Here is a 27,319-nt window from a genome sequence, read left to right as displayed (position 1 = left end):
TCTACACTTTGCAAATAAATGCAAACAGCTTTGGGAAAGTTAATGTGAGAACTACAACCCCAAAACATAACACGTTGAAACCCACATTGCAGGTGACAATTCTCACTCTGTCGTCTCAACTTCCCTTTTGAAAAACGGTATGAGCTCAAGCATTCAGTGAATCGAGCTCCACTTGAAGAAACCTGGAGGAAGCGCAGACAGGGTAAGTCATTTTATGTCTGCACAATAATCCTTCTCTATAAAAGCCAAATTGAGCTGAATATCGAGTTCTAAATGATGTAAGAAAACATCCATCCATCCATCCATCCATTTTCTTCCATTTGTCCGTTGCCGGGTCATGGGGGGCAGCCGTTGGAGCTGCCCAAATCACATTGCACCAGCCCCTTATGGTTCCTCCTGCAGGTGATGGGTCCACGGGAGGACGGCCTCACGATTCAAACCGGGCCTATGTTGGTCTCTCATAAGGGGCTTCTGAACCGCTCTTGGTCTGACCCGTCACCTAGGACCTGTTTGCCCTGGGAGACCCTACCAGGGGCACGAAGCCCCCGACAACAGAGCTCCCGGATCGTTCAGGCGCTCAAACCCCTCCACCACGTTATGGTGGCGGTTCCAGGAGGGGTGTGAGAAAACTTAAAAAATTAATGTATTTTTTAATCGATTTCATGTATAATGATCCGGTGCCGTGTGCATGTGTGCAGTTTGATTGTACTTTGTTTCTCTTAAATCAGATGTCTGCCGTCCCGGGTGTTCTGCTTTTGGGCTTCTTACTGCACAGTGAGTGTTTATTTGTTGCACAATTGATTTGACTCCACATATTGTATTTGTTTCACTGTCTGAATGCCTGGTTTGTGTAGGTGTCCTGTGTGAAGAGTTTGGTGTTTCTCTGCCTGGACGAATAGAGGCTGTCCGTGGATCCTGTTTGACCATTCCCTGCTCCTTTACTGTGCAAGATAAATATGAAAAGAACTTACACAGTGGATGTGTCGCATCATGGAGAGCTGTTGAACATGACCAGACAGTAGAATTTACAAGAGCAACAACTGGAGACTTAAGCATGAAGAACTGCACCACCACAGTGCACGACATCACTCAGCAGCAACAAGGACCAGTTCACTTCAGAGTGGACTGTGGTCCTGGTAATCCTCTGAAATACAAGTTCAACCCAAGTGTGGATGTCAGAGTCAATGGTAACAAGCATTTCATTTAACTATAAAAAAACAACCATTCAGCTTTATTGATTCATATTCTGTTTCGTTTTCCAGAAGCCCCTCCCACACCAACCCTGACTCCGCCCACTCTGAGTGTGACTGAGGGGGAGTCAGTGAGTGTGCAGTGCTCTGCTCCTGTCCCCTGTCTGTCTCTGCCTCCCACTCTGACATGGAGCCCTGTCCTGGGGGACGTCCAGGAGATTCTGCAGCAGCAACAGGACGAGACCTTTGTCCTAGTGTCCACTCTGAGCTTCACTGCCTCTGACTATGAGACAATCCTAACCTGCTCTGTGGTCTACAGCAGGGAGGATGGGACGACTACGCCGAGCGTCAGAGGGACAACTACAGTCACATGTGAGATCAACCTTTCAAGGACTTGTTTACATGTTGTTGTTGCGTGTTGAGTCACTGGACATTTTAAACTGTTAGTGTTCTTCATTGTGATGATTGTCTTGTGTTTTGTAGGTGCCCAGTGTAAGTTCAGTGTAAATCTACCACAGAACATAAAGGCAGTGCAGGGATCCTGCCTGACAATACCCTGCTCTTTTACAATACTGGACAAATTTAAACTTGACTTGGACGATACATGTAAAGCAGAATGGAGCGATGCAAAACAGACACCCCTGTTGGATCCAAAACAGACGACTGGAGATTTAACTCAGAAAAACTGCACCACCACCTTTCAGAACATTGGTTCTCACCACAATAAACAATATTTCTTCAGAGTGGAATGTAAGAATGAACTGAAGTGGACGTTTGCAGACACTGGTGTGAATATTCAAGTCACAGGTATTGATGTTATAACACTGATAAAGGTCTGTCTAGGTCTGTCAAAGAGGCAAATATTTGATGTGATGTTGCTTGTTTTTATGTTTCAGAAGCCCCTCCTACACCGACCCTGACTCCGCCCACTCTGAGTGTGACTGAGAGGGAGTCAGTGAGTGTGCAGTGCTCTGCTCCTGTCCCCTGTCTGTCTCTGCCTCCCAGTCTGACATGGAGCCCTGTCCTGGGGGACGTCCAGGAGACTCTGCAGCAGAAACAGGACGAGACCTTTGTCCTAGTGTCCACTCTGAGCTTCACTGCCTCTCACAGTCACCATGAGAAGAACATCACCTGCTCTGTGGTCTACAGTAAAGAGGATCTCTCTGAGTCTCATGTCAGCGCACACGTGACACCTTCTGTCAGATGTGAGTCACACTTAATAAGCAATAAACACTGAAATATAGCTTTTATAATCCTTGTAGATGCATTAAAAGTGTCTCCATATTTTTATAGATCATCCGAGAAACACCACAGTGATTTTTCTCGAGAGACGACATTTTAATGTGACTCTGAAGTGCAGCAGTGATGCCAGTCCAGCTGTGCAGATCTACCGCTGGTATAACAGTGATGGAGGAAAGGACTCTCTGATCGGATATTCACATGTTTTAAACATTAAAGTCTTCAAAAATACTGCTGTTTTCTGTGAAGCTCAGAATGATCTCGGACCTAACCGCTCGACTGTCATGCAGTTAAATGAACAATGTAAGAGATTTTTCTTTATTTAAACCACTACACACTTTCTTTGTTATTAATATTTCAAAAAAATCCTCCATCTCTACAGTCTCGGCACAGATCGTGAGCTCTTCCAACTGCTCTGGAGACTGGACACAGATGAGCTGTCAGTGTGAGGCTGAGGGGAACCCCTCTCCCCTGATACAGTGGTATTTCCCAGGAGTCTCTGCAAACATCTCCATCACCAGTGAAGCTCTGAGCGACACATCTGTGAGGAGCATCATCACTGTTAAAGACGCTCAGTGGAAAGATCCAGTCTCTTTGCTCTGTCACAGCAGCAACTCTCTGGGATCTGACAAACAAACATTTACTGCTCCAGCGTTTCAGCGGCGAGGTTAGTTTTTATTACCTCCCATCTGTGGCAGTAAAGAAACCAAACCAAACTTTTACACAAATTAGCAAAATGTTGCAGTATTCATGCTTGAATCCAACACTGCATATCGGATCAGGCCATCCCTAGTCCTGACTCTGTTATTTCTTCACTTATTCATTGTCTCTTTTCCAGGTCGGCCGACAAACACCAGAGTGACAGTGAGCCCCTCTGGTGCAGTGGCTGAACACAGTAATGTCACACTGAGGTGCAGCAGTGATGCCAGTCCAGCTGTGCTTTATCTCATTCAAGGACATCTGTGTCCACAGTCTGATCAACTATCACTCTATTATCCCCAGTGTTTATCATTGTATTCACCTTTCACAGATCAACCCCATAACACCACAGTCACTGTGAACCCTAGTGGTCCGGTGGAACATTGTAGTAATGTGACTTTAACCTGCAGCAGTGACGCTAACCCAGCTGTAAAGCACTACCGCTGGTATAAAACTGACACCGGCTCTTCCACTCTGATCGGACAGTCAGCCGTGTTACACATTAGCGCCTTGAAAGAAACATCCAGTATATTCTGTGAGACTCTGAATGACCTCGGGACTGATCGCTCCGCTGTCACTCAGCTGCTCGTCACATGTACGTCGTTTTCTTTGAATTGGATGATTTGGGGCCAGATCTTAAAACGGTTCACTGTCAAACATATTCATTTTATTTGTTAAAGATCGACCAAGAAACACCAGAGTGACAGTTTTCCCTCAAAGCTCAGTGACTGAACACAGTAATGTCACACTGAGGTGCAGCAGTGATGCCAGTCCAGCTGTGCAGATCTACCGCTGGTACAAAGCTGATGGAGGGACATTCAGTCTGATCGGAAACTCATCTGTTTTACTCATGAAAGCCTCTAAAGACACGACTGTGATTTACTGCGTGGCTCAGAACGATCATGGAACGGACAATTCCACTTTCACTCAGCTGGATGTTCAGTGTATGTATTATTATTAATATGCAAAAGGCTGCTTTATCTTCATTCAAGGACATCTGTGTCCACAGTCTGATCAAATATCACTCTCTTTTCCCCACCTTTCACAGATCAACCCCATAGCACCACAGTCACTGTGAACCCTAGTGGTTCGATGGAACAAAGTAGTAATGTGACTTTAACCTGCAGCAGTGACGCTAACCCAGCTGTAAAGCACTACCGCTGGTATAAAACTGATGGAGGAAGTCTCACTCTGATGGGACACTCGCCTGTGTTAAACTTTAAAGCCTCTAAAGACTCCACTCGTCTTTACTGTGAGGCTCTGAATGGTCTTGGCACGGATCGCTCCACTGTCACTCAGCTGCATGTGCACTGTAAGTATTCTTCCATATAGGGCGGGGCAACTAATCAAAATTTCATCGCAATCGCAATCTCGACTTTGGTTCATCTCAATAATCGTCATGGGACTTAATAATTGACTGGTTCACAGCCATTTCTTTGGTACAAACAGTGACTAGTTTGAGAGTTTGGACAAGACAATGGAAGACTTTTGTGTGTTTATCGAGATTGATCAATATGGGGAAAATAATCATGATTATTTTTTTCCCTAAATCGTCAAGTCCTACTTCCATATGTTTATTGCATGCACAATCCAGATTTACAAAATTAACTAGCAACCAAAATCTTTAGACAATGTAGCATCTCACTGGTGAACTGCCAGGCTGATTCTGTGCCAAATTCTGTATTCAAAGGCATGGTTGCCAAGAGTGGAGGAGTTCAAGTATCTGTGGGTCTTGTTCACGAGTCAGGGACGGATGGAGTGTGAGATCGACAGTGTGAGATCAGCACAGTGATGCAGTCGGTGTATGTACTGATCGATCTACGTTCCTACTTTCACCTATAGTCATGAGATCTGGGTAATGGCTGAAAGGACGAGATCGCAGTTTGGCTGGGCGCACCATTGGAGAGCTCGCCATAGAGCTGCTGCTCCTTCATGTAGAGAGGAGACAGCTGAGGTGGCTCGGGCATCAGTTCCGGATGCATCCTGGTCCTTCCCCGGGCATGTCCCATTGGGGGGAAGCCCCAGGTACTATGTCTCTGAGCTGGCCTGGTGTCGCCTCGGGGCCCCCCCAGAACAGCTGGAGGAGGTGTGCGTAGATCGGAATCTCTGCTGAGACTGCTGCCTACGTGACCCGGCACTATTTTTCTTTTTCTTTTTCTGTGACTTGTAAGCTATATTCACAGTTGTTAATATATCTATTTTTAGGCTTTAAGATAGGTTTTGTTTTTAATTTCAGTTCTGTGTGAACTGTGTGAGCTTTTGTCTGAGGGCTATACTACGAAGTTGGTTGGATTAGTTCCTCTGACCCAGACATGGAACTTGTGGATCAGTGGTACTACAAAGCCCCCTCCTGGAACCGCCACCTTAACGTGGTGGAGGGGTTTGAGCGCCCGAATGATCCTGGAGCTCTGTTGTCGGGGGCTTAGTGCCCCTGGTAGGGTCTCCCATGGCAAACAGGTCCTAGGTGACGGGTCAGACAAAGAGCGGTTCAGAAGCCCCTCATGAGAGACCAACAGGCCCAGTTAGAACCATGAGGCCGTCCTTCTGTGGACCCACCACCTGCAGGAGGAGCCATAGGGGCTGGTGCAATGTGACCACAACCCGGAAACGGAAAAGTGGAAGAAAATGGATGGATGGATAGTACTGCAAAGCGCATTATCAGTTGGTTAAAGGTTTTGTGAGGCGTTCATGTGGCCAATCACGGAAGACACTCAGAGACAGTTCATCTGAATATCAAAATCTATCACGAAACTCATGATCAATATTAGCGTCATGAACATCCGGTGGAATTTAACATTTTCCCGACACACTGAGCAATATGTTTCAGTGTGCACATTTGTTGCATTCATTTTTGGTCTTCTGAGTTGCTGTTTTTTTTTTTTTTGGGGGGGGGGGGTAGTATCACTCTTTAAATAATCTTCTCTACAGGTACTTGGTCAACAAGCCAAATTGCTCCTTAATGTGTACACTGATACTTTTGAAATTTGTATTTACAACCTGACATGTAACGGATGCATTATTGTACACATGTTATTGACTCTTATCATTGCAGTTGCTCCAAAGATCGTGAGCTCTTCCAACTGCTCTGGAGACTGGACACAGATGAGCTGTCAGTGTGAGGCTGAGGGGAACCCCTCTCCCCTGATACAGTGGTATTTCCCAGGAGTCTCTGCAACAAACATCTCCATCACCAACGAGACTCTGAGCGACACATCTGTGAGGAGCATCATCACTGTTGAAGACGCTCAGTGGAAAGATCCAGTCTCTTTGCTCTGTCACAGCAGCAACTCTCTGGGATCTGACGCACAAACATTTACTGCTCCAGTGTTTAAAGATGAAAAGCTTCCTCAGTGTCAAGGTGTTTTTTATGAATATACCACTGCTTTATTTTACCTTCTTTCCACCAAGTCACACATGAATCATCCAGAATAATGTCTCTTTACTGTTTGTGATCCTGTTCAGGTGATGTGATGATCCGACTCTTCTTTGCTCTCAGAGTGGTCAGTCTGCTCGTGTTCCCATGTGCTCTGCTGTTCGCTGTGAGGTGAGAGACAATACTGTGGGTGCACTGAGGCCACACATAATGTGACACAATACAACGTGTCTAACTTGATTTCAGGACAGCTCGTGGTCAGAAAGCTCAGCCTGCAGCAGTGGAGAAGGACAGAGTGTCTGAGGCACCAGTGGACGACTACGAGAACTCCTTTGTTTAGAGGACGAGTCTTTACCCAGAATCCTTCAGAACACAGGAGCGGAGGAACAGAAGTCCTTTCAGAGACCGACTGTGGCGTTCACTGTCCTTTTTAAACGTAGAGCAATGTTTAAGTGCCGTTATGGACACTTTGTCAGCTTGTTAGAGTTTAAGATGCACTTGATCATTTTTATTCTGTATATCCTGAAAACTGTGTATTTTGTCACAAAGAAACAGACAATATAATATTTTATGCTTTTTAAGAATCACTTCTGTCAATATAAAGGGGAAGACACATTTTCTCTCTTTTTTGTTCCTCATATTATGATTTAATTTACTCAAAATAAACTTTGATAGAAAACAAAATGTCTCTGTCTTCTTATAGTCAGAAATATTTATATACATATTCAAAGATCATATTACCAGTATGTTGCTAAAACAAGGAAGAATATGAGCTCAGAGGCGACTTCCTCATCTCTCAGCCATCAGGTGTGCAATAGGAACTACTTACTTGAACAGTATTTTGAAAGAAATAGGCTCATAATGTTCGGCATTCACACAAGGCAGTTGTAGTAGAATATTTACTCTTATCTGCAGACTCATTTTTAGACTTATGCACATTATCATGAACTGTAGCCTTAGTTTGGTTTCTCCTCCTAAACAGAAGCTGTCCACATTTCTGATCCAAACCTCTCCACACTTTTCTAACCTTTAGACTAACTCTACTTCCTCAATTTGTGCATAATTATTGCTTCTGTCAGTGTGTCGAGCTCCAGTTCAGGTGAAAGACATCAGGCAGCAGAGACGTAAGTGCTCACGAGAATATGTTCTTTTGTTATATTTGTACATATTGATTTCATATTGTTTATTTAATTCTAATTTAGTTTCAGTTGGTTTGTGCAGTAATAGATCATTTAGATGCAGAATGGCTCAATAAACATGTAACTTCATAGTTTTTATTTAATATAATAAAATGTGATGAACTAATAAGTATGTAACTATAAACTCTGCTGCGCGGTACGTTGACTTTATTTAGACACCTCTGAGTTTTCAGTATTATAATAATGTGTAGGAAAAAAGGTTGAGGAGGCGCTCACCAGGATCTCAATTAGTGACATAGGTGCTCTTCGAGGTTCCAGCGAAACCAAAAATGTATCGAAACAAAGAAAATGGGACCGAGGCACTCGTGTCAAAGTGGAGAGTTTATGACGCCAACGCGTTTCAACTCAAAAAAGAGTTTTCATCAGGGCACGTGACCACACCAGGTGCATGATCACCTTCAATAGGTGGATCATGTGACCAAACTGATCATGTGACAAACATTTCATGTTAAAACAATTGATAGAAAAGACACAGTTGCAACAAACAGAAGATCATACACAGTGAGGGGAGACCAGGCTGATCAAAACAGACCTATGCAAATATTACGGTGTGGTGTAACACACCAGGGGAATAAGTACAAGGACAGCAACATCAAAAAGCAGCTTCATGTATGTAGAGAGAATTAAAGAAATGGTAGGAAATCAATCTCCTCGTTCAGACCCGGGGGGTTGTGGCTTTCAATGTGTGCATCCAAAATGTTTGTCTTTGCAGGAGGGTTTTCAATCTGTCCGTACCCCTAGGGTCCTGTTGGATGCTTTCAATGGCCATGGCTCTTAGACTCGTAGGGCTACTGTGTCCGGCTTGCTTATAGTGTTTAGCCATAGGGTAATTGAGGTTTGAGTTCAATGGCGTATTTGTGCTCTGCAACCCTTTCCTTGAGTTTTCGTTTCGTTCGGCCAATGTAGAAGCAGCCACACTCGTACTGGAGGCTGTATACTACAAAAGTGGAGTTGCAATTGGCAAAGTTAAGATAAGATAAAATAAGATAAGATGATAAGATAAGATGATACTTTATTGATCTCACAGATGGAGAAATTGCATTCGATGAGAGAGCATCCGGCAGCAGCACCCATTCAGTGCGCACCACTCTTACATAGGACTTGTTAGTAAAGATGTCAATAAAGGTGTTGGTTCTGATCATGTTTTCGCAGTGGTTGCAGTTGCCACATTTGTATGTGCGATGGAGAGTCAGGTGGTATGTAAATAATAATGTGTGTTTTGTAGGTGCCCTGGGTGAAGAGTTCAGTGTGTCTTTGAAGGAACAAATAGAGGCTGTGAGCGGCTCATGTGTCACGATAACCTGCTCCTTCACTGTACAGGATGATCCTAAAAACAGCTTCAACAGCGATTGCAAAGCTCGATGGATAGATGAGATACAGAATAGAGATTTTACAGGACAGACAGAGAACTTAACCCAGAAGAACTGCTCCACATGTACAACATCAATCACCAACAACATCATGGAACTTTTTCTTCAGACCGGACTGTGGCCCCTCTGTGGGATATTTTTCAGTCACTAAACCCACTGTTAATATTAGAGTCCAAGGCGTGTATCTCCTGTCCCCTGTCTGTCTCTGCCTCCCACTCTGACATGGAGCCCTGTCCTGGGGGACGTTCAGGAGACGTTTAAGAAACAGAACAACGCCTTTGTCCTCTCTGAACTTCACTGCCTCTCACAGCCACCATGAGAAGTGAGAGTGTCTTTTTAGGGATGTATATATATGATATATTGTACCTTTACCACTATGGAGTACTCATTTTTGTGATAAATGTAAGTATTTTCTCGAGGTATTTTTCAAACCCGGACGACACAACGCTTGGATTTAGTTAACTCCGCCCCCTCTCTCCGTTCATACAACCTTTGCAGTAGTACAAATATAAATACACAGCAAAATGTGAAGTTACTTCACAATGCAGTTATAAGGAATGTGCAACACAGCTTCTTGAATGGCTAACACACACAAGCTAACACGTGTTTTGATAAACTCACCGCTCTGGTCCATCGCTGTTTACATTATGGGACTTGCGTTGGTTATAAAAGTTAATCCACTTTGATTCTGGTGAAGATTCACTAAACATCCATCAGTGACAATCACAGAAAAACACTGTTTTGGTGATAGTCGCTGAATCCCGGAAAGAAATTCCAACTTCTGGCGAGTGGCCTCTTCTTTAGGAGGATTGAATAAAGTCCTGTCCTCGTGGCCAAACATGCTTTTCTCCGTGACATTATCGTGAGGTTAGAAAAAAGACCAGGTGTCCAGAGTAGGTTGGAGAGAACTCCTTCTTCACAGCTTTCAGTGCAAACATGACATCTGTTCAGACGCTCAGGGGTGCGTTTGTTTTGTCTGCAGGGGCAGAGCTGCTCTTCCTTTTTTCCTTTTTCTCCTTTTTTTCCTTCTTACAACAGAAACAATGAAATAGCTGTTTTACGTAAGCATAAAATTAAGACATTACATTACAGACGCCGAGCACTTCCGTTCCGTTCCGTACCCCTGGTTGAGAAACACTGCTGTAAAGGAATAGACTACCGTTTTTACATACTGAGTTATGTTTTTACCTTAGCTTAGACGAGTTCTTTTGTACCTGTCTGGTCTTAATAGTCACATAAACACAGCACAGACGGCGTTAGCATTTAGCCTCTCCTCCTCTCCAAAGGGGAGTGAAGTTGAAAGCTACTTCGCTCTTCTACAGGCACGCACAAAGACCAGACAGTTACTTATCAACTTGTCTAAGCTCAGGTAAGAACATATCTCAGCGTGTAAAAACGGTGGCCTGTTCCTTTAATCCTGAAATGAGCCATTATGTTTGAAAAATAAGACCTTGGTATTTAAAGCAAGGCACTATCTCTTTTACGTCCAAATACAGTGATTTTAGTTTTTCATCTATTGATCTTTAACTTCCACTTGTCACAGTATTCACACGTGTCATTTATGGCATCGCAGGCCTATTTTTGTTGTGGACAGAACAGTTGTGTCAAAAGCATCAGCACAAACAGCTTCATATAAAGGTCAATGGCAGGATCTTCTCAATTCATTGGCTGACGTCCTTTCAACAGTGGATGGGATTCCAGGTCATTGATAAACAATGCAATGCATCCTTACTCCATAAAGGCACACTTTTTTTTTTCTTTTTAAAGCAGTACAAATCAATCAGGAGGAACATGTGATCAACAGTAGTTTTTCCTAAAGCCTGCCTGGTTTCCACACATTTACACAGCCTCTCATTTATTACATTTGTGAATAATGTACCGAGACAGCTGAGGAGCGTGATCCCCCTGTACTTGTTTCAGTCCTTCACATCTCCTTTATTCTTATATATTGGCACAATAAGACCTAGGAGCCAGTCGTCAGAGATGACACCAGAGTCCAAGATCCTATTAAACAAAGTAACATTTATAGGCAGGAACATCTCTGCTGTGCTCTTGATGTATTCGTTGTTGACTCTCTCCACTCCAGCTGCTTTTCCTGTGTTTAGTTTTTGTATTGCTTTATTCATTTCATCTTCTGTGATACAGTTGTTTAATATGTTGTCGTTGTTCTCATCTTCATCAGAGACAAGCAAGGACAGTAGCATTTTGTGAGCTTGGTTCGGAGTCCTTTCTTGTTAGATTGCGGTGTCCAATGGGTCCAATGAATTTCAAAATTCCATAGGGCTAAAAACACAAAATAGGACATATCGTGAGTACATATAGACTGAACAAAATTTGAAAAAAATAATTGACCAAAATTAACATTACTCCCCCTTTTTCTTTTGGGCTCCTCCCTTTGGAGTCACAGATGTGGGTTGTGTTGAGCAGCCTCCTTCATCAGAGCGAGGGTGGGGGAAGAGGTGTGTGAGTTCGGTCAGGGAGTTCATCTTCCCTATGGGCTTGTGTATGAAACTGTTATTCAGTCGGCTGGACCTGGCCCCCGTAGATTCCTTTGTCTCCTCCCTGAAGGCATTACCTTGAAGAGACTATCTTATGGTTGCCTGTGGTCCCTGACAATTTTTACAGCTTTACGGGTGAGACTGGTGGAGTACATGTCCTAATTATAGGGGTGAGGGGCTTTGCAGATCTTCTCCGCTGCTTTTGCGATGCACTTGAGGCTCCTTTGGCAGAGGTAGTACTGGCTCCGTTAGTCCTTTGTATCAGGGTGAGTGAGGGCTGTATGAAGCACAATGGAGATGGCATCTTCAGTTGAGGGATTGGACCGATAAGCAAACTGGTATGGGTCCAGGGTGTGAGGAAGAACAGACTTAATGTGGTCCATGACGAGCCACTCAAAGCACTTCATAAGAACTGGAGTGAGTGCTACTGTGCGCTAGTCCTTCAAGCAGAAGGGTGGTGACTTCTTTGGCAATGGAATTCAACCTGAAAAGACTCACGGAAACGGAATGACAGTATGAGTGTTTTATTAACGAACATGAATTATTATTGGGGCTCAGACCCCGGCGGAAGACTGAACCCACGATATGGAATGCATGGCTTTGACGAATGATAGCCATGATCTTCCCCGGAGCCTGGACCCTGGTGGTGGTGGAAGAGACCTGGGTTGGCCACTTGATGAGCGGAGCCGAGGCGGAGCCAGGCGGAGAAAGGGGTGGAGGAGGGTCGTAGCACGGCTGGCAAGCGGCTGAGTGATTGACCAGGAAGCTTAAAAAGGGGATCCTGAGCGATGACGGCTGCTGAGGGGATGAGCAGCTGCGGTGATTGGCTGTTGTGAAGGTGCGGCTTGATCGGAGTCCGTGATTGGATGATTGGAGTGCGCTGCCGGTGATGAGGGGATGAATGAATGCAGCTGGTAGGTCTTCCAGGTTGAATTTGCGCATAAGCTTCATTTGTGGTCGTTGCTTTGAGACACCTTGGGACCACAACCTGATAGGCATGGTTGTCGTGGTGTCCTTGGCAGCCATTTTTGAGTCTCCATCTACAAAGTAATTCCTCAATAAGTTCTTCATGCTTGATGGAAGATCCATCTACATGTTAATCAGAGTGGCTTCATAAATTTGTAAAACAGCTTTTATTGCACCAAACAGAGCCGATACATGAGTCGGTTGTTGAGCTTCCAGCACTTAAAGTTGATCAAGAAATAACTGTTGAACCACTGCATAGAGGGATATTATGGTGTGTCCATCTTTTGCTCAGTAAGAGCAGCCGTCACAAAATAAAGTCATGATCTGGATTTGTAAAGAGCGTTGCCAGCAAGTCTGTTCTCACTTTTAGTTTCAGTCTTCTGTTATAGTGAGACTTCCCAAGCACTCCACCTCTCAAAGTTTAATGGCTGGTGTGCCATTTGATGATTTCACGTCATTCTCCAGGGGAAAACAGCTGTAGTGCTTAGTCCTTGTTGCTCTTACCCTCCCTCATCTTGGAGTGTGACTTCATTGTTGTTACTGCTGCTTTGGGTGTCATCTGAGATGCCGAGGATGGTCTAGGAATACTCAAGATACAGGAACTCCCTGATATTGAGGAGATTTGTCAGGGGATGTCATCAAGGCTTTGTCATTTGCTTATGGTTCCTTTCAAGCAACTGTGCAACTAGTACAATTGACATGTTCACATTCTCCAATTAATTAAGGCAGTTTTTGTTTTCTAGGCACATATTTTCTACCAAAACTCTCTTCTATATTTTAGCATGGTGAATTGGGACACTGTTGTGGTTTGTCCTGCCGTTTATCTAAAATGCATTTGGTTAGTTTTTTCTCTTCATCTCATCCAGTTGAGTCGGACAGTTACTAAACTCAAAAATAAACAGAGGTTAATGCACAACACAATTATCAGGTGAATCAATATTACAACACAGTCTATGTTTATGCTGACTATTTAGGCTTATGTCAAAACATGAGCAACATGTTTAATTTCAGTGGGATTTTCCAAATTAAATAAAGGTCAAAAAGTGCCTTATTAACTAGTACGAATTTCTTTTAATTTTTTACATTTCTTCTTTTTAGATCTTAACTGTAATTAGTAGCTTTTTAGTTTAACCGTAAAGAAAAATTCAATAAAAATGTTCCCATGGTCAAAAAAGTGAAAAGAAAAATAAGCAAAGTAACAGATTAAAGATGGCCCAGATGCGCCAGCCAAAATCAACAAAAAGACATGTTCACCGGCCAACTACTATGCAGCTGTAGAAGCAGATCCCACGTCCAAACTAATGGCCAAAAAATTCCACAACTAAACTCAAAACAAAAGAAAAGCAAGAAAAGAAAAAAAAAATGAGACTACTGGTCACACCTGAGCAAAACTAATGGTTATCAAAAAGCTTAAAGAGGGGGTATTATGCTTTTTTCAGCCACATAGCACCAGTCTATAGCACACTACAATGATGACGAAACCTTCTGTTGGTCTGTAAATGCAGTAAATTAGAATAACTGCCTTATATAAAATTGCTCTTTCAAAATGGCGTTAGCAAATGACTTGAAATAGGCCCCTGTCTCTTTAAGAACCTCTGACCCTTTCCGACACGCCCCCTCCACACGCTGTCTGTGGCATCACAACAACACTGCGCTCGTTGTCTCAACAGTATTGAAACTACGATCGGTGCATTTTAATTTTTATTGTTGGAAAGGAGCTACTGTTTATCACTTTGTGAACAATGGCCACACAGGATATTATTTGGAGACAAACCTTCCACACCGGACGCTTGGAAGGGGCTCTTGCCTGAAAAATAACTGCTGTTTGGAGGCTCTCTCTTTGCATCTGCCATACCCTATGGATCTCTAACTATACCCCCATGGACGACACCAGGATCTGCATTCTGCAGGAGCCCATACGATTCAAAGACGGACATTATCTGTGCAGGTGGACAGTGGTTTTTCGAGGTTACCCGTTAGCTTGTTATAATCGACTACAGCTCATTGTTGATGAAAAGTCTGTAATAAACCACAAATGTGTAAAGCCAGGCTCATTGTGTGATCATCGTAAAGGCTGCTTCGAGTAGTTGCCGGCTTTATTGACGTTATTTGTGCATAATATGCTGCCTGTTTTCAATGAATGTTGTGAAGGTGAAGGTTGTTAGCTTGTCGCGGCTAATAGTGCCTTAGCTCCGGGAGAAAACCACTCGGCTACGACTCACTGTAGATGAAATGTGAGCAATAAACTACACAATCAACAAGCCAGGCTCCGTGTGTGATCATCATAAAGGCTGCTTCAAGCAGTTGCCTGTTTTAGTGACGTATTCAATGCATAATATGCTGCTTGTATTCAGTGAACTTTCCCGTTAGCTTGTCGCGGCTAGCTTGTTAGCTCCGGGAGAAAACCACTCGGCTATGACCCATTGTAGATGAAATGTGAGCAATAAACTTCCAAATCAACAAGCCTGGCTCCGTGTGTGATCATTGTTAAACGGTTCTTTATGTGTGTGGTGGTTTTATTGACTTTATTTGTGCATATTTCTCGTTTCCACGTGATGACTCGAGGTTTAGCTTAGCATTAGCTTTCTCCGGAGGCTCTGTGCATCATCAAGGCCCAGCGCAGAACCAGACACTGAAATAAGTGTTCTTGTCACCGGTTTTAATCCTGGGTGTTTCGGTAACAGAAACACTGATGTGTGTCTTTGTAAAAGTCTGCTGTGGCTCCGGTTCACAACACATGGAGCTAATCCTCCATGATGACTCTGTTTACATCTTAGGGCTAGACACTGCGGGGAGGGGGTTCTGCTGAGGAGCAGTGGTTGGTTACTCGGCTGGTGACGAAAGGTCGGAGGCGTATCCTGGAGGTCGGAGGCGTATCCTGGAGGCCGAGGGCGTTTCCTGAAGGAATCAGGCGTTTTATCCCTAAAATGGCCGCCATCAGAGTTTCTACAGATTACTCGAAAATACGTGAATGTGCCAAGGCAACACTTCAGGCATGGTTTTAATGAGGGAATGACTTAATAACATGATGTAAAGCTTGGAAAAGTCGATTTTGCATAATAGGCCCCCTTTAACTGCAGAGCATGGTGTGGCCTACACTTTCTCAGATGCTAAATCATACAGACTGACATTGCCTTGTAACATTCCATACACCCAACATGTCAATAGTGAAAATGGGACTAATCATGCAAATGGAAGACATGAGAAGTTCAAGCTCAGATTAAATGAAGTTTTTTTCTTTTACTATTTTAGCCAAGAATCACTAACTTATTTGTTTTTGCTTTTTGTCCATCTCTGCATTTATGATTAAAAATTGAGAACAGTAAATGAAGCAGATGTATGGAGTCATATTTAGATATTTAGATATGAATTCATGGCTAAAGGGTCACAAACTACAGATTTAATACAGACTTCAAACAATTGTAATTCTTTTTAGTAACATTTAAGACCTTGGTTTTAGGACAATTCTTTCAGTGAATCAAACAAGTAGTGGATAATTTGTCATCTTCTACATAAAACTGACTTTAAAAATGGGACATTTATCAAAATTTGCGTCACAGACAGACAAAGGTCTAAACAGCTGTGGTCACCAGGAACAAGCGGTCGCTCTAACAGCCAGTCATACAAAACACTTCTTCAGAATTAGATTTTTTGTCACTTAGATGTGGGTAGACAATAACAATTTCCCATTCATTTAATTTTAGGCTTGTTTGCTTAACATTTGACACTTAATATCAACATTATGATTTCATCAAGTCCAAATGCAAGACATTACGGCACATTTACAATTGTTGCCAAATTTAAATTTTGCATCTAATTTACAAAGAATGTGTAATCCCAAAAGCAACTAAGAGAAAGAAGATCCAGTATCCAGTCATTTCTCAATCATCTTTCCCCATTTTCTTTTTTACTCCCTTATTTCAGTTGCTGGTAAATTTAGGTATCGCATTTAATGATAATTTGGTAAGGGGAAAACGGCCAATCTCTTTGACTTAAGAATAGATAAACTGTACTTTGTTCTATACTAAAAGTCAATATACAATGAGTAAAGCCAAACACATGCACATATGATGTCAATAAGAAATAGATTTCAGGTAGAAATGGATCATCATGTTTACATACTGTATAAACATGATTGAGTGAATAGGGCTACGTGATTTGACCAAAAATAAAATTCAGTTTTGTTTGGATGAATGATTTGTATGAACAACTACCAGTGCAGCTAATTTGATTGACGATTGACTTACAAGAGGTTGCTGATCTTAAAACTAGTCAGAGTCCATTTATTTTTAGATACACTCCTCAATTATTTAGAATTGTTGTTTCTGTTTTTAAATATGCCTTATCTACACTACTATCTACTATTGACGACCATCAACAAAGGGAAAGGGGCGGAGTTAAGCATATCTCTCAGCTCAAGGGGAGAAGACAGAGAATCGGGCCAGGGTAAAAGCAAACAAAGCACAACACAAAGCCCTAATAAAATAGGAGACACTCAGGAAATTGCTGATTCTCCATTGGTGTAATTTTAAAAAAAACAACCAAATTGAGCAAGAGAACAAGCACTTCACTCTAAACATTATTGAAGAAGCCCAAAGTCTGTTCGAAAACACTTGCAGAAGAACAGTTAGAACTTCATAGGCATTAGGGTCATTTTAGTTGTATTTTTATATGGACTCTGGGACGATTACAACAAGGTTCAATACATTTGAATGAGTCCAATCATCAATTTCAGTACTTAACACCCATTACTATGAAAATCTTCCACAGTCAATACTTGGTTTTGGTTTCTTTATCATCTATTTTTTGTTTTGCTATGTTTTTTTTTTTTTGATTTTCTGCCAATTTCACAGCCTTGATATAATTTCAGTAATTTACGCAACTTATCAGTTATGCGTATGTTTGGGAGAATAGGACTTCATCCATTTCTGCAGCTTCTGTAATTTCAGTAGTTCAGCAAGTAAATCATTTTCAACATTTACACTGTGAATTCCACAGTCATTCGCACTGGCTTCGTGATTACAACAGTTTCCAGTTTATTTTTGTTTTTTCGAGCTTTCCTTATATCATTAATACATATATAGTTTTTTTACGCACTTCTACATTTTTATACTTTCTCTATTTTACTTTTTTCAGAACGCATAAAACTAACTGAAGATAAAATTCCATTAATTCACCTGAAAGACCGACACAGTCACAGTAGATATTGAATAAAACAAAACAATACAAACAGCAACAATAGCTCAAGACTAAAACAAGACACGACGAGACAAAGACAAATAGACAAAGAGACAAGACATACAAGTCCTTGTACCAAAATATCAATTTCCCCACATTTTAGAAAACCCTTCTTAGTTTCCTTATATCTCCCACTTTTTTTTCTTTCGTACAAAGGATAAAAACGTGCCCTTCTTACATTTTTCTGTTGTTTTCTTATTTTCTTTTTTTTGTTATCCCAGAAACGTATAAAACACGTTTATACTATCTGGTTGTCACCAATTTCCCCACATTATATAAAATATCATAGTTTAGTTCACTAAATATAAATTAAAGTACCGTCATAACATCGGATTTTCTTAGTGTCTACTTTATTTTGACGAAAAAGCGCAAAAACGTGAAATGGCTACTTTATTCCACGAGGCCTTGTCCCACTAGGACATGCCTGGAACACCTCCCGCGGGAGGCGACCAGGAGGCATCCGCGCCCAGCCACCCTGCGAAGGAAACTCATTTCAGCCGCTTGTATTCGCGATCTTGTCCTTTCGGTCATGACCCAAATCTCATGACCATAGGTGAGGGTGGGAACGTAGATCGATCGGTAAATCGAGAGCTTTGCCCCGACTCAGCTCCCTCTTCACCACGACAGACCGATACAGCGACCGCATCACTGCTGACGCCGCACCGATCCGTCTGTCCATCTCACGCTCCATCCGCCCCTCACTGAGAACAAGACCCCGAGATACTTGAACTCCTCCACTTGAGGTAAGGACTCCCCACTGACCTGTAGAGGGGAAGCACCTTTTTCCGGTGGAGAACCATGGCCTCGGATTTGGAGGTGCTGATCCTCATCCCGGCCGAGCTGGCCTGGTGTGGCCTCGGGGTCCCCCCAGAACAGCTGGAGGAGGTGTGTGTGGACCGGGAAGTTTGGGCATCTCTGCTGAGACTGCTGCCCCCGCGACCCGGCCCCGGATAAAGCGGAAGAAAATGGATGGATGGATGGCTAGCGTAAAGCGTAAAAACGTGAAATGTCTACCTTGTTTTACCAAAAAAAGCGTGACAAAAAAAATGAATGCCCACAAAATCTAAAGGAAATAGTGTGGTTGTCTGTAATGTCTAGTTCGTGTGAGAGAAACAACATTTTTTTTTAAATGTCTACTTTATTTTTAATGAAAAAGCGTAAAAACGACACAACACAATCAAAACACCTGTAGGTCTGCCATAACTTAACATGAGCAGCATTTCATGCCCTCTGGATCCTTATTTCAACACATCACTTATTTCACTGCGCATATAACTTATTTCCTTTAAAATAAACTGTTTCCATAAATAAACAAACAAAAACAAAACAAACACAAAAAAACATAGAGCACGGCCAATCATTCAAAAAATATTTTAGATTAATCCAATTGGCAGATATTCTATGAAAAAGGTTTCTGCATTACCTGCTAAAGGAGAGCTCTCTTTTGAATGAAGGTGGAAAAGGCTCTACGGAGACTCCCTGCGATGGCGTTGCTTGTCAGGCCTGAAATCAATCGTCATGGATTTTCTCAAAAAACATTTCAATTTGCTGTTTCCCCGGCCAATGCACCAAATTGTGGCTGTTGTGGCTAACAAAAATGCTAAGAAAAATGCTAAAAGCAAAGTAGTTCTTAGAGCCTTTATTAGCACAAGATGACAGAGTGAAGACAGTCGCAGGAGAGTCTGCCGGTTTAACAAAGCAGCAGCTTTTATACCACAGAGAGTGGTTTACAACAAAGCATTCTTTACCAGGACACCTAAATAGATGTCCTTAAACAGATGTCGTAAATACAACTCTAACAACAAGTGAACAACTGTAATCTAACTTTATTTCATGGTCACTCAGGTCAACAGGAGGTCACAGGAGATAGCAAAGAAACAACTGTTATTTCACTTTAAGCTAAGAACATATTATATTTAGAAAACTGCAAACAAGAAGACACATATTTCCACAATCGAAACCTTCCTACTGGATGAATAAATATTCAGCCTGCTGCCACTTAAACCTCACCAGTCCTGCAGGTGATGGTGAAAAAAAAGCTGTTACCATGAAAGAAAACCTGTTGTCGCCCATTTCTGTTCCATAGCACATCACACTTACCCGCCCTGTTAAGACCTTTTCAGTCCCAGGACATTTAAGGGCGTACTGCTAACCTTTATTCATTCTTTTTCAATGTTACCTGTTGACCAGAGGATAAATGCTTGAGAAAAAAAAATCATTACAACATATTAACTCTTGCATTATGTGTTTTTTTTACTTGCTGTCTCACTTTTACTTGTCTCACTCTTACAATTTTCACTTCTTCCACTGCACTGTCACACAGGAAATAATAGTTTGTTAATAATAAACCTGCAAAACATCTACACCTTGCAAAAAAATGCAAACAGCTTTGTCAGCTTTGGGAAAATTAACGTGAGAAGTACAACCCCAAAAATATAACACGTTGAAACCCACATTGCAGATGACAATTCTCACTCTGCCGTTTCAACTTCCCTTTAAAGAACTGTAAAAGCTCAAGCTTTCAGTGAATCGAGCTCCACTTGAAGAAACCTGGAGGAACCGCAGACAGGGTAAGTCATTCTATGTCTTCAAAAAGAATCCTTCTCTGTAAAAGCCAAATCGAACGGAAGAGATTGGTTTGAAACATCGAGTTTCAAATGATGTGAGAAAACTTAAAGAATTAAATGTATTTTTTAATCGATTTCATAATGATCCGGTGCCGTGTGCATGTGTGCAGTTTGATTGTGCTTTGTTTCTCTTCAATCAGATGTCTGCCGTCCCGGGTGTTCTGCTTTTGGGCTTCTTACTGCACAGTGAGTGTTTATTTGTTACACAATTGATTTGACTCCACATATTGTATTTGTTTCACTGTCTGAATGCCTGGTTTGTGTAGGTGTCCTGTGTGAAGAGTTGGGTGTTTCTCTGCCTGGACGAATAGAGGCTGTCCGTGGATCCTGTTTGACCATTCCCTGCTCCTTTACTGTGCAAGATAAATATGAAAAGAACTTACACAGTGGATGTGTCGCAGAATGGAGAGCTGCTGACCGTGACCAGATAGTAGAATTTACAAGAGCAACAACTGGAGACTTAAGCATGAAGAACTGCACCACCACAGTGCACGACATCACTCAGCAGCAACAAGGACCAGCTCACTTCAGAGTGGACTGTGGTCCTGGTAATCCTCTGAAATACACGTTCAACCCAAGTGTGGATATCAGAGTCAATGGTAACGGCAGCATTTCATTTATCTACAAACCAATTATTCAGCTTTATTGATACATGTTCCGTTTTTGTTTTCCAGAAGCCCCTCCCACACCAACCCTGACTCCGCCCACTCTGAGTGTGACTGAGGGGGAGTCAGTGAGTGTGCAGTGCTCTGCTCCTGTCCCCTGTCTGTCTCTGCCTCCCACTCTGACATGGAGCCCTGTCCTGGGGGACGTCCAGGAGACTCTGCAGCAGAAACAGGACGAGACCTTTGTCCTAGTGTCCACTCTGAGCTTCACTGCCTCTGACTATAAGACAGTCCTAACCTGCTCTGTGGTCTACAGCAGGGAGGATGGGACGACTACGCCGAGCGTCAGAGGGACAACTACAGTCACATGTGAGATCAACCTTTCAAGGACTTGTTTACATATTGTTGTTGCGTGTTGAGTCACTGGACATTTTAAACTGTTAGTGTTCTTCATTGTGATGATTGTCTTGTGTTTTGTAGGTGCCCAGTGTGATAAGTTCAGTGTAAATCTACCACAGAACATAAAGGCAGTGCAGGGATCCTGCCTGACAATACCCTGCTCTTTTAAAATACAGGACAAAAATAAGCTTGACTTGGACGATACATGTAAAGCAGAATGGAGAGATGCAAAACAGACACCCCTGTTGGATCCAAAACAGACGACTGGAGATTTAACTCAGAAAAACTGCACCACCACCTTTCAGAACATTGGTCCTCACCACAATAAACAATATTTCTTCAGAGTGGAATGTAATAATGCACTGAAGTGGACGTTTAAAGACACTGGCGTGAATATTCAAGTCACAGGTATTGATGTTATAACACTGATAAAGGTCTGTCTAGGTCTGTCAAAGAGGCAAATATTTGATGTGATGTTGTTTGTTTTTATGTTTCAGAGGCCCCTCCTACACCGACCCTGACTCCGCCCACTCTGAGTGTGACTGAGGGGGAGTCAGTGAGTGTGCAGTGCTCTGCTCCTGTCCCCTGTCTGTCTCTGCCTCCCACTCTGACATGGAGCCCTGTCCTGGGGGACGTCCAGGAGACTCTGCAGCAGAAACAGGACGAGACCTTTGTCCTAGTGTCCACTCTGAGCTTCACTGCCTCTCACAGTCACCATGAGAAGAACATCACCTGCTCTGTGGTCTACAGTAAAGAGGATCTCTCTGAGTCTCATGTCAGCGCACACGTGACACCTTCTGTCAGATGTGAGTCACACTTAATAAACAATAAACACAGAAATATAGCTTTAATAATCCTTTTATAATCCTTGTAGATGCATTAAAAGTGTCTCCATATTTTTATAGATCATCCGAGAAACACCACAGTGATTTTTCTCGAGAGACGACATTCTAATGTGACTCTGAAGTGCAGCAGTGATGCCAGTCCAGCTGTGCAGATCTACCGCTGGTATAACAGTGATGGAGGAAAGGACTCTCTGATCGGAGACTCACATGTTTTAAACATTAAAGTCTTCAAAAATACTGCTGTTTTCTGTGAAGCTCAGAATGATCTTGGAATTAACCGCTCGACTGTCGTGCAGTTAAATGAACAATGTAAGAGATTTTTCTTTATTTAAACCACTACACACTTTCTTTGTTATTAATATTTAAAAAAAATCCTCCATCTCTACAGTCTCGGCACAGATCGTGAGCTCTTCCAACTGCTCTGGAGACTGGACACAGATGAGCTGTCAGTGTGAGGCTGAGGGGAACCCCTCTCCCCTGATACAGTGGTATTTCCCAGGAGTCTCTGCAAACATCTCCATCACCAGTGAAGCTCTGAGCGACACATCTGTGAGGAGCATCATCACTGTTAAAGACGCTCAGTGGAAAGATCCAGTCTCTTTGCTCTGTCACAGCAGCAACTCTCTGGGATCTGACGCACAAACATTTACTGCTCCAGCGTTTCAGCGGCGAGGTTAGTTTTTATTACCTCCCATGTGTGGCAGTAAAGAAACCAAACCAAACTTTTACGCAAATTAGCAAAATGTCATTATTCATGTTTGAATCCAATACTTATACTGAATATCGGATCAGGCCATCCCTAGTCCTGACTCTGTTATTTCTTCACTTATTCATTGTCTCTTTTCCAGGTCGGCCGACAAACACCAGAGTGACAGTGAGCCCCTCTGGTGCAGTGGCTGAACACAGTAATGTCACACTGAGGTGCAGCAGTGATGCCAGTCCAGCTGTGCAGATCTACCGCTGGTACAAAGCTGATGGAGGGACATTCAGTCTGATCGGAAACTCATCTGTTTTACTCATGAAAGCCTCTAAAGATACTGCGGCCATTTTCTGTCAAACCCAAAACGATCACGGAACTGATAATTCTACTTTCACTCAGCTGGATGTTCAGTGTGCGTATTTTTACTTGGGTTCTTGCTGTAGTTTTACCAATCATCCTGTTCATCATCTTGTTGTATTGACTAGGCGGCTGATCGGTCAAACACTGTCATGTATGGTCTACTTAGTTGTAATTTTATGTTTTCTTTGTTTTACTTTGTAGATTCTCCCAGAAACACCACCATTTTACACCATTCCCTTCGACCAGTCGCTGAACATGATGCCGTGACACTGAAGTGCAGCAGCGACGCTAACCCAGCTGTAAAGCACTACCGCTGGTATAAAACTGATGGAGGAAGTCTCACTCTGATGGGACACTCGCCTGTGTTAAACTTTAAAGCCTCTAAGGATTCCACTCGTCTTTACTGTGAGGCTCTGAATGGTCTTGGCACGGATCGCTCCACTGTCACTCAGCTGCATGTGCACTGTAAGTATTCTTCCATATAGGGTGGGGCAACTAATCAAAATTTCATCGCAATCGCAATCTCGACTTTGGTTCATCTCAATAATCGTCATGGGACTTAATAATTGCCTGGTTCACAGCCATTTCTTTGGTACAAACAGTGCCTAGTTTGAGAGTTTGGACAAGACAATGGAAGACTTTTGTGCGTTTATCGAGATTGATCAATATGGGGAAAATAATCATGATTATTTTTTTCCCTAAATCGTCCAGTCCTACTTCCATATGTTTATTGCATGCACAATCCAGATTTACAAAATTAACTAGCAACCAAAATCTTTAGACAATGTAGCATCTCACTGGTGAACTGCCAGGCTGATTCTGTACCAAATTCTGTATTCAAAGGTATGGTTGCCAAGAGTGGAGGAGTTCAAGTATCTGTGGGTCTTGTTCACGAGTCAGGGATGGATGGAGTGTGAGATCGACAGTGTGAGATCAGCACAGTGACGCGGTCGCTGTATCGGACTGTTGTGGTTAAGAGGGAGCTGAGTCAAAGGACAAAGCTCTCAATTTACTGATCGATCTACGTTCCTACTTTCACCTATAGTCATGAGATCTGGGTAATGGCTGAAAGGACGAGATCGCAGTTTGGCTGGGCGCACCATTGGAGAGCTCGCCATAGAGCTGCTGCTCCTTCATGTAGAGAGGAGACAGCTGAGGTGGCTCGGGCATCAGTTCCGGATGTGTCCTGGTCCTTCTCCGGGCATGTCCCATTGGGGGGAGGCCCCAGGTACTATGTCTCTGAGCTGGCCTGGTGTCGCCTCGGGGTCCCCCCAGAACAGCTGGAGGAAGTGTGCGTAGATCGGAAACTCTGGGCATCTCTGCTGAGACTGCTGCCAACGTGACCCGGCACTATTTTTCTTTTTCTTTGACTTGTAAGCTATATTCACAGTTGTTAATACATCTATTTTTAGGCTTTAAGATAGGTTTTGTTTTTAATTTTGTTATGTGTGAATAGAGCTTTTGTCTGAGGGCTATGCTACGAAGTTGGTTGGATTAGTTCCTCTGACCCAGATATGGACTTGTGGATCAGTGGAACTACAAAGCCCCCTCCTGGAACCGCCACCTTAACGTGGTGGAGGGGTTTGAGAGCCCGAATGATCCTGGAGCTCTGTTGTCGGGCACTTAGTGCCCCTGGTAGGGTCTCCCATGGCAAACAGGTCCTAGGTGACGGGTCAGGCAAAGAGTGGTTCAGGTGGGGTAGTATCACTCTTTAAATAATCTTCTCTACAGGTACTTGGTCAACAGGCCAAATTGCTCCTTAATGTGTACACTAACACTTTTGAAATTTGTATTTACAACCTGACATGTAACGGATGCATTATTGTACACATATTATTTACTCTCGTCATTGCAGTTGCTCCAAAGATCGTGAGCTCTTCCAACTGCTCTGGAGACTGGACACAGATGAGCTGTCAGTGTGAGGCTGAGGGGAACCCCTCTCCCCTGATACAGTGGTATTTCCCAGGAGTCTCTGCAACAAACATCTCCATCACCAACGAGACTCTGAGCGACACATCTGTGAGGAGCATCATCACTGTTAAAGACGCTCAGTGGAAAGATCCAGTCTCTTTGCTCTGTCACAGCAGCAACTCTCTGGGATCTGACGCACAAACATTTACTGCTCCAGTGTTTAAAGATGAAAAGCTTCCTCAGTGTCAAGGTGTTTTTATGAATATACCACTGCTTTATTTTACCTTCTTTCCACCAAGTCACACATGAATCATCCAGAATAATGTCTCTTTACTGTTTGTGATTGTGTTCAGGTGATGTGATGATCCGACTCTTCTTTGCTCTCAGAGTGGTCAGTCTGCTCGTGTTCCCATGTGCTCTGCTGTTCACTGTGAGGTGAGAGACAATACTGTGGGTGCACTGAGGCCACACATAATGTGACACAATACAACGTGTCTAACTTGATTTCAGGACAGCTCGTGGTCAGAAAGCTCAGCCTGCAGCAGTGGAGAAGGACAGAGTGTCTGAGGCACCAGTGGACGACTACCAGAACTCCTGTGTTTAGAGGACGAGTCTTTACCCAGAATCCTTCAGAACACAGGAGCGGAGGAACAGAAGTCCTTTCAGAGACCGACTGTGGCGTTCACTGTCCTTTTTAAACGTAGAGCAATGTTTAAGTTATGGACACTTTGTCAGCTTGTTAGAATTTAAGATGCACTTGATCATTTTTATTCTGTATATCCTGAAAACTGTGTATTTTGTCACAAAGGAACAGACAATATAATAATATTATATAGCATATTATGCTTTTTAAGAATCACTTCTGTCAATATTAAGGGAAAGACACATTTTCTCCCTTTTTTGTTCCTCATATTATGATTTCATTTACTCAAAATAAACTTTAATAGAAAAAAAAATGTCTCTGTCTTCTTATTGTCAGATCAGAAAAAAATATTGTTTTTGCGTTTCATATAAATATTCAAAGATCATGTAACCATTATGTTGCTATAACAAGGAAGAATATGAGCTCAGAGGCGACTTCCTCATCTCTCAGCCATCAGGTGCAATAGGAACTACTTTCTTCAACAGTATTTTGAAAGAAATAGGCTCATAATGTTCGGCATTCACACAAGGCAGTTGTAGTAGAATATTTACTCTTATCTGCAGACTCATTTTTCCTCATTTCTCATTTTTAGATTTATGCACATTAACATGAACTGTAGCCTTAGTTTGGTTTCTCCTCCTAAACAGAAGCTGTCCACATTTCTGATCCAAACCTCTCCACACTTTTCTAACCTTTAGACTAACTCTACTTCCTCAATTTGTGCATAATTATTGCTTCTGTCAGTGTGTCCAGCTCCAGTTCAGGTGAAAGACATCAGGCAGCAGAGACGTAAGTGCTCACGAGAATATGTTCTTTTGTAATATTTGTACATATTGATTTCATATTGTTTATTTAATTCTAATTTAGTTTCAGTTGGTTTGTGCAGTAATAGACTATTTAGATGCAGAATGGCTCAATAAACATGTAACTTCATAGTTTTTATTTAATATAATAAAATGTGATGAACTAATAAGTATGTAACTATAAACTCTGCTGCGCAGTACGTTGACTTTATTTAGACACCTCTGAGTTTTCAGTATTATAATAATGTGTAAGAAAAAAGGTTGAGGAGGCGCTCACCAGGATCTCAATTAGTGACATAGGTGTTCTTCGAGGTTCCAGCGAAACCAAAAATGTATCGAAACAAAGAAAATGGGACCGAGGCACTCGTGTCAAAGTGGAGAGTTTATGACGCCAACGCGTTTCAACTCAAAAAAGAGTTTTCATCAGGGCACGTGACCACACCAGGTGCATGATCACCTTCAATAGGTGGATCATGTGACCAAACTGATCATGTGACAAACATTTCATGTTAAAACAATTGATAGAAAAGACACAGTTGCAACAAACAGAAGATCATACACAGTGAGGGGAGACCAGGCTGATCAAAACAGACCTATGCAAATATTACGTGTGGTGTAACACACCAGGGGAATAAGTACACGGACAGCAACATC

At 42.6% G+C, this 27,319-nt stretch overlaps 1 protein-coding gene and 1 long non-coding RNA gene across 2 annotated transcripts; both read left to right on the top strand.

Annotated features, from left to right (window-relative positions):
- Positions 1 to 144: 144 nt before the first annotated feature.
- Positions 145 to 25,823, top strand: LOC306966070 (hemicentin-1-like; the record flags this gene model as incomplete). The annotated part of the gene is made up of 20 exons (XM_079560704.1): positions 145 to 202; positions 729 to 774; positions 855 to 1,187; positions 1,263 to 1,562; positions 1,674 to 1,997; positions 2,087 to 2,395; positions 2,812 to 3,096; positions 3,268 to 3,340; positions 3,882 to 4,072; positions 6,181 to 6,344; positions 20,540 to 20,585; positions 20,666 to 20,998; positions 21,074 to 21,373; positions 21,485 to 21,811; positions 21,901 to 22,209; positions 22,309 to 22,557; positions 23,097 to 23,360; positions 25,164 to 25,469; positions 25,573 to 25,654; positions 25,730 to 25,823. Exons 2-20 carry the CDS (start codon positions 729 to 731, stop codon positions 25,821 to 25,823), a joined length of 4,335 nt encoding a protein of 1,444 aa, XP_079416830.1. The 5' UTR covers positions 145 to 202.
- LOC306967094 lies at positions 6,418 to 7,022 on the top strand. The gene is made up of 3 exons (XR_013793160.1): positions 6,418 to 6,486; positions 6,591 to 6,672; positions 6,748 to 7,022. It is a non-coding gene; the product is annotated as an uncharacterized lncRNA (long non-coding RNA).
- Positions 25,824 to 27,319: the final 1,496 nt, after the last annotated feature.

Source organism: Gobius niger (assembly GCF_951799975.1).
Source record: "Gobius niger genome assembly, chromosome: 8".
Lineage (NCBI taxonomy): Eukaryota > Metazoa > Chordata > Actinopteri > Gobiiformes > Gobiidae > Gobius > Gobius niger.
This window is presented reverse-complemented; position numbering and strand designations above follow the sequence as displayed.